The 9,993-nt window shown below is 40.4% G+C and overlaps 2 protein-coding genes across 3 annotated transcripts in view; both read right to left on the bottom strand.

Annotated features, from left to right (window-relative positions):
• LOC103470843 (uncharacterized) overlaps positions 1 to 6,794 on the bottom strand; it is a 10,365-nt gene extending 3,571 nt beyond the window's left edge. Inside the window, exons 1-10 of one of the 2 annotated variants that reach the window (XM_017306803.1) lie at positions 6,625 to 6,794; positions 5,889 to 5,993; positions 5,275 to 5,386; positions 4,386 to 4,522; positions 3,098 to 3,157; positions 2,943 to 3,025; positions 2,285 to 2,474; positions 1,708 to 1,893; positions 552 to 650; positions 309 to 467 (exon numbers count right to left, since the gene is read on the bottom strand). In XM_017306803.1, the coding sequence (XP_017162292.1) occupies positions 309 to 467; positions 552 to 650; positions 1,708 to 1,893; positions 2,285 to 2,474; positions 2,943 to 3,025; positions 3,098 to 3,157; positions 4,386 to 4,522; positions 5,275 to 5,386; positions 5,889 to 5,993; positions 6,625 to 6,697 (1,204 nt within the window). In that variant the 5' untranslated portion in view covers positions 6,698 to 6,794. The remainder of the gene's footprint in view (positions 1 to 308; positions 468 to 551; positions 651 to 1,707; positions 1,894 to 2,284; positions 2,475 to 2,942; positions 3,026 to 3,097; positions 3,158 to 4,385; positions 4,523 to 5,274; positions 5,387 to 5,888; positions 5,994 to 6,624) is intronic. The other variant, XM_017306804.1, reaches the window with a different exon arrangement.
• A 1,547-nt stretch (positions 6,795 to 8,341) lies between these two features.
• Positions 8,342 to 9,993, bottom strand: part of hira (histone cell cycle regulator a) — a 14,954-nt gene continuing 13,302 nt past the window's right edge. The window contains exons 24-25 of the mRNA XM_008419510.2: positions 9,789 to 9,877; positions 8,342 to 9,420 (exon numbers count right to left, since the gene is read on the bottom strand). Coding sequence (XP_008417732.1) covers positions 9,304 to 9,420; positions 9,789 to 9,877 — 206 coding nt within the window. The 3' untranslated portion in view covers positions 8,342 to 9,303. The remainder of the gene's footprint in view (positions 9,421 to 9,788; positions 9,878 to 9,993) is intronic.

The raw sequence follows: 9,993 nt of genomic DNA on the forward strand, positions 1-9,993 counted from the left end.
GCGCTACACCAACATAGCATTTAGCAGACGCTATTGCTAAGCGCTACACCAACATAGCATTTAGCAGACGCTATTGCTAAGCGCTACACCAACATGGGGCTGTCAAAACAATCTATGGCTGTGAAGTTTCGCATGTATTAGTTTAACTAACACCCCTAGTTGTTGTTCATGTAAGTGTTGCATTCTTCTCTATACTTTATTTGTTGTTATGTATAAATATTAAAGAGCTCTGCTTTGTCATTGTGGCTCATTGTGGTTTTGATCTACATTACGATTAAAACTACGCATAACTTCAGGTGAAAACAGACTTTGTTGGTCGGCGTCTCTCCTCAGCATCGCTCGGTATCGGCCCACTCTGATCGGTCTAGTCTCCGTTTGCTCCGGCTGCCGCCGCTGCCACGCCCACTCGATGGTCACCGTGGTTTTAGTGACGCTGACGACCTCCAGACTGACGACCTCCATCAGGGCTGAGAGAAACCGCAGAAGAAAATCACCCAGAGGTCATAGTTCTCTACATCCTCTTCGTTAAAAGCAGCGGTCGCCATGGTTACCTCCATATTGCAGACTGGCGGGTAGAGACCGAGGAGGTCCACACTGCTGGTTATAGACGGGGAACACACTGACCAGGTACGACTCACCAGGGTCAACACCTGGAGACACAAACAGGGTCAAAACAGAAACAACCAACACACAAGTACAAAGGTTTCCAAGGAGATTTGAAGAAGCAGCTGCAGCTCAAACACTTGTGTTGCTTTGGTAACTTTAAGTAAATTCAGCAAATTAATTTTTTAAAAATATTACAGGAAATTAGGGCTGGACAATAATGTGTTTCATGATAGATGTATTATCAATATCAATAGATAACACATTTATACAGTATTCCACATTCAATATATAGAATATTCACTGAACTCTGATCCAGAACCGCACGGCATTGTGGGACGTTTAGGCAGAGGAAAGACTCGCAGCTAGCAAAGCAAAATTTGGTGGCATAAACTAACTCTCTCACTCTTTGGTTACCTAGCAACTCACTCGCTCTTTGGTTACCTAGCAACTCTCTCGCTCTTTGGTTACCTAGCAACTCTCTCGCTCTTTGGTTACCTAGCAACTCYCTCGCTCTTTGGTTACCTAGCAACTCKCTCGCTCTTTGGTTACCTAGCAACTCCCTCGCTCTTTGGTTACCTAGCAACTCACTCGCTCTTTGGTTACCTAGCAACTCACTCGCTCTTTGGTTACCTAGCAACAACCTGTTGAGTAACTTGCACAGCAGCAGTTCCAGGTTTCGCTAACGAGCCTCATAACTACTTAAAGACTGAAAAATACGGCATGGAGTGAAAACTGGATAAAACAGGAAACGACATCAGCAGTTTGGCAGTATTTCCAATGTCACCAGGTGACCTTTGAACCATCCAATCACTGAACAGATGCTTAGTACAGATCAATGTGTGGATGAGCCAAAACGTTTTCCAGACAGAAACAAAACTGAAGTTATCTTTGTTATAGATCTAGAGTTATAGATCTAGTTTCAGGCACAGCTTCAGTTGTTACTGCTGGAAACCAGAGATCTGGCTGAACTCTGAACCTTCAGAGACACATAAAGACAGTTACAAAGTTGGCCTTCTACCACCTGAAGAACATCTCCAGGATTAGAAACACCTGAATAGATCATATATTTTATAATTTTGAACTTTAAACATGTCAGGTGACCTGTGATGATAGCAGAGGAACTGGAACCGTTGACTCTGACCCGTCGGCTGCTGGACGAGTTCTCTGAGCGCCACTGAACAGCAACATGGCCGCCAGGCGGCATGGTGGGGGTCGTCCACCGGACCCGCAGCTCTTCGTTTTCAGGACGACCCCTGGAAATCCACAGGTTCCTCACAGAGAGCCGAGCTGCACGAGGAAGAAAGTTTCACGGAAAATGAAACGGTTAGAGAACCCACTAATGAACAAATCTTCTCATTTTAAAGTATCCATCAGCACGTTTGAACTTTGTTCACTTTTTATAATTTAACCCAACCCATCTGATCAGGCAGCAGCTGTGATGTGACAGGAAGTAGTTTTATCCAACATCTGGCCACTTCCTCTGTGAATTCTCAGTTTCTCCTCCGATAAGAAACTCAAACTCACTCAGGATGTTGTAAAACTGAAGCAACAGACATTAAAATGAGACACTTTAAAAGATGAAGGTCAACTTTCCTGTTTTGGTGAGAGAGAAGAAAAGTTTCCGGTGTTTGATTTGCGATGAACTGAATCTTCTGATCAGTCAAGCTGTGAAACTCACGGTTCTGATCCTGTGTGTCCATCTGAAGTCGGGTTGCGGGTCCGAAACCGGCTGCGTTGAAGGCTCGAACCGTGGCGCTGTAGTTCCCCTCCTTCACCACCAGGAGGAAAGTCGTCTCAGTGACGTTTTGAACGTGTTCGTTTGGGTCGATGCGGACCTGATACCCGAGAACCCGACCTGGATCAGAACCCTGAAATGAAGAGAAAGCACAGAACAGAAGATTCTTCCACACGACTACAATGTTTTTGTTACTTCTTGAATTATTAATCAACACTTTATGAAGTGGGTTGCATGGTGGAGCAGTATGGAGCTAAATTAGGGCCATAAAATGCGTTTAAAAAAATTTAACTGAAGTTTTAAAAAATAGTCTGAAGCTGAACTGTGATCAAGAAATGTGTTTAAAATTTGAATGGAGCAAAATTACGGCCTTAAAATTTGTTAAAAAAAAAAAAAAAGTAAATTTGAAACTGTAAAATAACGAAAAGGTAAATTTAATAATGTAAATACTTTGCCTGATATTAGCTAAAAGCGGAGCAAATTTTTTCATTTCATGCTTTTAGCACATTTAGCTCCTATCAAATAAATATTTCCGTATACATTTCATATGTTCAGCATCTGGTTCTTTTCCAACAGCATGAAATGTTTCGACATGTTTTACCATCCAGATGAGATGCAGGAGGAGAGACTCATCATCGCCTGTTTTCTCCACGCTGTAACACAACTCTGCAGGCCTGGAGGGAACTGAAGACATGATGGCTAAAAATGATGCTAACCCATCATTTCAGTTAATTAATATGAAAGAACAGTTTGCACCTCTGTCCAGGCTTCGTTCGGTCGTGTCTCTGAGAGCTGAATCAGGCCGGGACGTTTTGACTGCAGAGACCAAATACATGTTTTCATCAGTCAGTCGACTTTATCAGGAGCAGAAACAACACAGCCAAACTGCACTTCAACATTTAATAATGTGTGCACCAGTAAATGTTTAAAATCCACACAAAAGGAAATTAAACACCTAAGGTTTACTTGTGTAAAAACAAGATATGTCCTCTTCAACACAAAACAAATGCACATGCAAACCACATTGTGGAAACAGCAGGTTTAAAATGAGATAAGAGCGTATTCCCACTCTGATAACACGAACGCATCGTATAGTAACATCTGCACACGACGCAGTGACACGTAGACGGGATGTGGACTTGCACAAGAGGAAGTTACTGATGCAGCTAAATACAGAAAATGTGCTCAAAACAAAGTGTGGAATGGAAAAATAATACATTTTCACAAGATGAGATTTGTAGATTAGGTATCTGCAAATCTCTAAACTAGACATGTAATATAGGTGCAAAACTACGGTGGCCAACAAGTCCAAACGCATGAATGATGTAAACTCCAAAACACACACAAAAAACTAAGGCAACAGAAAAATGCTCCAACCACAGGAAACAGAAGCAAAAGAGGAAATGCTGCAAACAGGAAAACAAAGTTATAAAATGCAGCAAATTCACAAGACAAAAGTCCTCCAGACCACCAGGGGGAGTCGATCACCAAATCATACCGGACTAGATAATGAAGTAAAGATTGTTGTGATTTACAGGGATGTCAAGAAGAAAATTGGAGGAAGGAATTAGAATATTTTAGAACAGCAGCATATTTATGTAGGTTATAGTTCATCCTCCAGACTCCCCCTAGTGGCCTGGAGGACTTCTGGTTCGTGGAGCGAGTTTGCAACATTTTTGCCGTTTGCTGCATTTTCCTTCATTACTTCCATTTTCAGCAAAATAAATTTATGTTGCATTTGTTTTTAGTGCTTTTGGAGTTTACATCATTCGACCTCCGTAGAAAACAAACGATTACGCAAACAAAACATAAACATGTGCAAACCGGGGTGTGACGTGTGCACACAAGATTACAACATGCAGTAAAATATCTAAAATATGCACAAAACAAAATAATAATAATTAAAATGGAAATGAATGAGCTCATTTTAATTTATCATGCAATTAATTGATTGATTGATTGATTGATTAATTGAGTACCTGAACTCCTACCTGGGGAAAGAAAATAGTCTTCAGTAGACAATTTTCAGAGGAAAAGTTTTCACCTGCATCCTTCAGGAACTGAGGCTGAGACCATTCGTCTGTCCCGGTCAGGTAGCTCCGTATCCGGGCCGTCACACGGAGAGAACCGTAGGCGATGACAGGGCTGAAGATCCCAGGACAGGAAAGGACTTTTGACCCGCTGAGGAACGAGACACAAAGACGACGGCGCGTTAGAGGCGCTGTGGATGAAAAAGGAGCACATTTCTGCTAAAATAATCACAAATTTTAGATTAATCGCAAACATTTTCTAGAAAACAAAAGGAAATTTCTGAGTTTCAAAAGGCAAAATTTTGCAAAAACAAAAATCTCAGGAATGTTGAGATTATTCTCAGAAATTTTCTAGAAAAACAAGAAAATTTCTGAGCTTTGAAGTTGAAAATTTACTAGAATTTTTGAAAATGTTTTTAGATTAAACTCAGAAATTATTCAGAAAAAACAAGGAAATTTCCAAGTTTCAGATATAAAAAATAAGGAAATTTCTAACAAACTAACAAACTCTAACAAACCAGAAAAACTTTGAAATTAATCTCAGAAATTTTTAGGAAAATGAGGAAATGTCTGATCTTCAGAAGTGGAAAATTTGCAAGAAGAAATTTTGAGATTCTCAGAAATTTTCTTGGAAAAAAAAACAAAACAAAAAAACAACTAGGACATTTCTGATTTTGAAAAATCCAAATTTGCTAGAAAAACGTTAAAATTTTGGGATTAATCTCAGAAATTTCTTAGAAAAAAAACCTGGAAGTTATTTATTTTTTATTTACTTTTAAAACTCAGAAATTTCCTTGTTTTTTCTGGAAACTGTCTGAGATGAATCTCGGAATGTCTAAGTGTGTAAATGTTCTCGTCTTTTCCTCCCGGACCCGCCGTGGTGCAGAACCAGAGCCGGTTCACCTGGTGAAGACGAGCGAGGCCCGACTCTCAGCCTGCAGCCGGATCCAGCTGCAGCTCACAGATCGGACTCCGTCTGCAGTCTGCTGGTAGTTACAGGACATGTTCAGCATCTCTGAGGAGGAGAATCAAAAACCTCCAGTCAACTTCAACACCGACACTTTCAACCGTCTCCGTTTGGTTTACTAGACAAAATGTCACCTTTAGCACCAGCTAGCTGCTCTGAGACTTTACTTCCTGCCTGCGCATTTACTGATTGTGCTCAAAGATTATCATCGAGAAGCAAAAAACGTGGAAACTTCCCATCATCCACCAGTTACTGTCATATTCAGCAAACTAGAATAAAACCCATGTCAGTTTAAATTGAAATATTCTAATGTTTATCCTTTTTGGGTCTAAATTGGTTCAGAATTTAGACAGTTTATCTGCTAAATTCAGTTTGTCTGATACCTTTTAGCAAATTGTGATATTTTTGTGTTGATGTGTTTAATTCTGCAACATTCAGCCTGAAACCAGTGCTGCCCTCTGCGGGCTGAACGGCGGAACTGCAGCTGAAGGTTTCTATTGGCTCCAACAGGCCAGTTGGTTGTTGTCTACGTCACATGAACGTCTCTCACTCTGGGAAGGTGAAGGCGGTGGAGGTTTGCAATCTCTCAGGTCGGTGACGCAGATCCGGTCGTTTCCCTCACATGGTTTCAGCTCAGAGTGTCTCACCGTTATTTCTACCACAGAAAAACACAAACTGCTCCTTTAAACTGCTGGAATTTAATATAAGCAACTTATTTTTTAAAGAAATATTTACTTTTTAATTATTTTTTAAAGAATCTACATTTTATCTCTACGTTTTTTTTGGTTCTAGAATAAAGAAAAACAATTTGAAGAAAAAAAAATAATTTAAAAAATGTACCAGTTTTTCTGTCAATAAGATTAAAAAGCAACAGAAGCAAAAATAAAAACAAACTTTGTTGCAGCTCTTGTTGTTTTAAAGTACTTTATAAATAAAATAGTAGAAGTACTTTAAATAAACTTCAATGAGCTAAAATGTGAATCACAATTTTAAAAAATAGACTAAATGAGTGTAAACTTTTAAAAATGAGCTGAATTTGTAATAAATCGGTTTTTAGCGTCAAACTGATGTGAATTTAATGAAATGAGTTTTGGGTTGCAGGCTGGTGGGACTCACATCTGGCTGAACTTTGAGCGGATCGATAAAAAAACAAGATTACCCGATCGATCGGATGTGGAAAATGTTTCTGAAAAACGAAAACCGCTCAGAAAAATAAAAGTTGAACAAAAGCTGGATCTGCTGTGGATGTTTTTTTCCTCCACGGTGGAGCTTCGAGTCAAACTCACCGAGGCAGAATCCACCGAGGCGAATCATCAGAGTCCAGATGAGGAAGAGCCGCTCCAGAGAGCAGCGGTCCATTTCAGCCGAACAGAACCAGCAGGAGGAGAAACATCTGGAGACGTCCAGCTGCTGCAGCCCTGAACCTGAAGGACTCACCTCTGAACCTCTGAACCTCTGAGGCCGAGCAGGAAGTGACTCCGTTCAGGGCGTCACGCTCACTTCCTCACCATCACCATCATCATCATCATCATCATCATCAATGTAGAAAAAACTGGAAATTGAGAAATTGCTGATTTGAAAAATAAATAAATGAAAGATTGGGTTAATGAAAAAACTAAATTATTTAACAAATTTTTTATTTATTTCACTCATTTTCTTAATTTATTTTACTCACTTTTTGTTTATTTCACCCATTTATTTATTTAATTTTGGCTGAAATGGCTCTCCATAGTTTTTTTAACTCAGTAGAGATAAAAACCAAATTCATTTTTGGATGTTAACACAAACAAAAGTAAGAATTATAAGAAAAAAACATTTATTTTTGAGAATTAAGTCGTAACAATATAATTTTATGACTATTTTCACAAGTAAAATAATATTTATTCATAAAGTTTAAAATGTTTGAGTCATTAAATAATGAGAATACATTCATAAGATTATAATTTCATGACTTTTTCCACAATTAATTCCAAAAATTAAATGCAACTCATATCATCCAGTTTTCTTCCAGCAGTCGTTGCTGTTGGCTGCAGGAAGTAAAGATCTCCTGTAGCAGTCTGTATCACAGTGGCCACGACGAAGCCTCTGACTGAAGACTGTTCTAACAAAGAGGATGTTCAGTCTCGTCCATCATTTGTTTAATTTTAAGACGAATCCTTCACGAATCACACGTTTATTTTTGAGGAAGTCATTTTATTTTGTCACATTTAAACCAGAATCTTTTGGGTTTCCGTCGTCATCCGTTCATCTCACGGTTTATAAACTCAGACATTTAAAGACAAAAGTATTCACACGCGGGTTATGACAGCTTTAGGTTTTTCATTTTCTCCCTACAGTTTGAATTTGTTTTTAAGAGCGTGTTAGTTTTTACTTATTAAATGTTTAGTTTTAATGTAGTTTTTATTAGTTACAGCAGTTCGTTTTTTTCAAACTGGTTCGTTTTTAGGTGCAGATTCAAAAAGGTCAAATTTGCAGACGGCTGACGGAAACTGCTTGTGTGTGGATAAAAAATGTAAATAAAAAAAATAAATTTCACATCAAATGGAAAAGCTAATAAATTTATAAACACAAAAACAAAAGATTATATAAACACACATATATGGTCCCAGTTAGTTAAAGTTTTCTCCCGTTAATTACCGTTTTTATTCAGTTAACAAAAATATTTTATCAGTTTCAGTTTTTGTTATTATATTAGTTTTAGTTAAACCATAAGAATCTTTATTTAAGGTTCTTAGATTTAAAGCAACGTGCTTTAAATCAGCACTTTGGTTTTCATGTGAAGCAAACAACAGAAAAAGCAGCTTCAGTTTGTTTTTCTTTTGTTTTGCAGTCGCCAAAATGTTTTACTTTTATCCTCATCAGCATCAAATCCTTGCATCTGCAGGTCACCTGTGGTGTTCAGACGGTTGGAAAGCCTCTGTGCCGTCGCCCTAATCTTCAGGCCAGGACTCCAGCTGGGCCTGGGGTCTGAATAGGAGAAATAAAACTCCAAAACCCATGAAGTTAACAAACGCATCAGTTCCACTTTTAATCTCAATTTTTGCTCCAAAACAAAATTTCTTCCAATTTTTTTTTTCATATAAAATGAAAAAAACAAACAAAAACACAATTAGAAAAACTTTTACAAACATTTGAAAACACAAAAAAAAAAAGAAGCAGGAGAGCGAAACCAGTTAAATTCTGTACAGACGGACCGGTGGGCCCACATGGAGGGGGAACGTTTTCACTGCGACACACTGAGGCCGCTGCTGCCTCCTGCTGGCAGAAAGTCAAACTGCATCATCTGATGGCTGCAGAATTAAAACTTCTCCGCTTGGTTGGATGATTTCCCAGATCGGCAGCAGTTCCCGCTTCCTTTACCATGAACATTATGACCTTGACAACATTTCAACTTCCTGATTTTAAATCGATTCCAGCAGGAAATGAATGTTTTCTAAAAACACGACGTCCAGACGGTTCCGGTTCTGATTCGGTCCTAAAAACCTTCATTAAGTGCTTCCTGTGAACCCACAAAGACCGGACAGCAGGAGAACTCGCTGAGCTGCTCCGCCCAGGGTTCTTCCCCGGTTCTGAGGAGCCGGATCTGACCATTCGCTCACCGTTTCCATGGAAACAACTCATGAAATTCATGATTGAAAATCCCGGATCGGGTCGGAGGGAAAGAAAACAGAAAAAAGACAAAAATGGAGCCAAAATCAAAGGGAGAAAGAAGCAAAATGGTGGGTTCTGAAGAGGTTCTGAAGGGGCCCGGTGGGTTCTGAAGAGGTTCTGAAGGGGCCCGGTGGGTTCTGAAGGGGTCCAGAGTCCAAACAGAGGCAGACATGTTTGAAGAAACCCCCCTCCCAGAAAACCCCTCGGTTCTGACTCCCAGCGGCTCCAGGCCAAACCGGGCCGAGCAGGACCAGACCTGAGCGGGTCCGGTCTGCGTGTGTGTTAGTGTGCGTGTGTCCGGGTCGGGCCGGGTGTTATTTGGTGCGGAGCAGCTCCAGCTGGTCCTGGTACTCTGTGAAAAGTCTCTGGAAGCGCAGATTCTCTCCGATGACGGGCAGAACCTCCCGCAGCAGCTCGCGTTTGTGCAGACCCTAAAAACAGCGACACAGGAAGAGACACGGACACAGAGCCATCACGTTTCTGCTCTCCTGCAGACGAAAATATGAAATAAATTCACACCGTACACATGCTGGACACCCGCCTAAGACCCCGCCCTTAGCTTCCTGCTAAGAGCCGCTAGCTAACGATGACTAGCATCGGTTTTAGCCGTTAAGCTGTCAGCATCACACTCCAAATCTTAAATGACGTACAACCAAAGTTTGCTCTTCAAACCAGCCAATCGCTGATGGCGGATAAATTCATCCGATGGCCAAACCTGATTGGCTGCCTGGAGCCTCCAGCAGTTATTCAGTCACATTTCTGACTAAACAGGTAAAAACGGAAAATAAAGTTCTGCTACCAAAGTTGCTGGCTGCCAGGATGAAGCAGCAGATTTGTGGACCGGACCCAGAAGTTCTTTACAGAGTTCCCGGAGCCGGTGCTCAGAACCTGGACGGAGGAGAAGGAATAATAATCTGTCAGGTTAATAATCTGTAAGAAATTCATAAACGTCTCTCTGCTCCCCGACTCCAGCTGGAGTTTCCACTCTGGTCACTTCCTGTCAC

Source organism: Poecilia reticulata, linkage group LG9, assembly GCF_000633615.1.
Source record: "Poecilia reticulata strain Guanapo linkage group LG9, Guppy_female_1.0+MT, whole genome shotgun sequence".
In the NCBI taxonomy this organism is placed as follows: domain Eukaryota; kingdom Metazoa; phylum Chordata; class Actinopteri; order Cyprinodontiformes; family Poeciliidae; genus Poecilia; species Poecilia reticulata.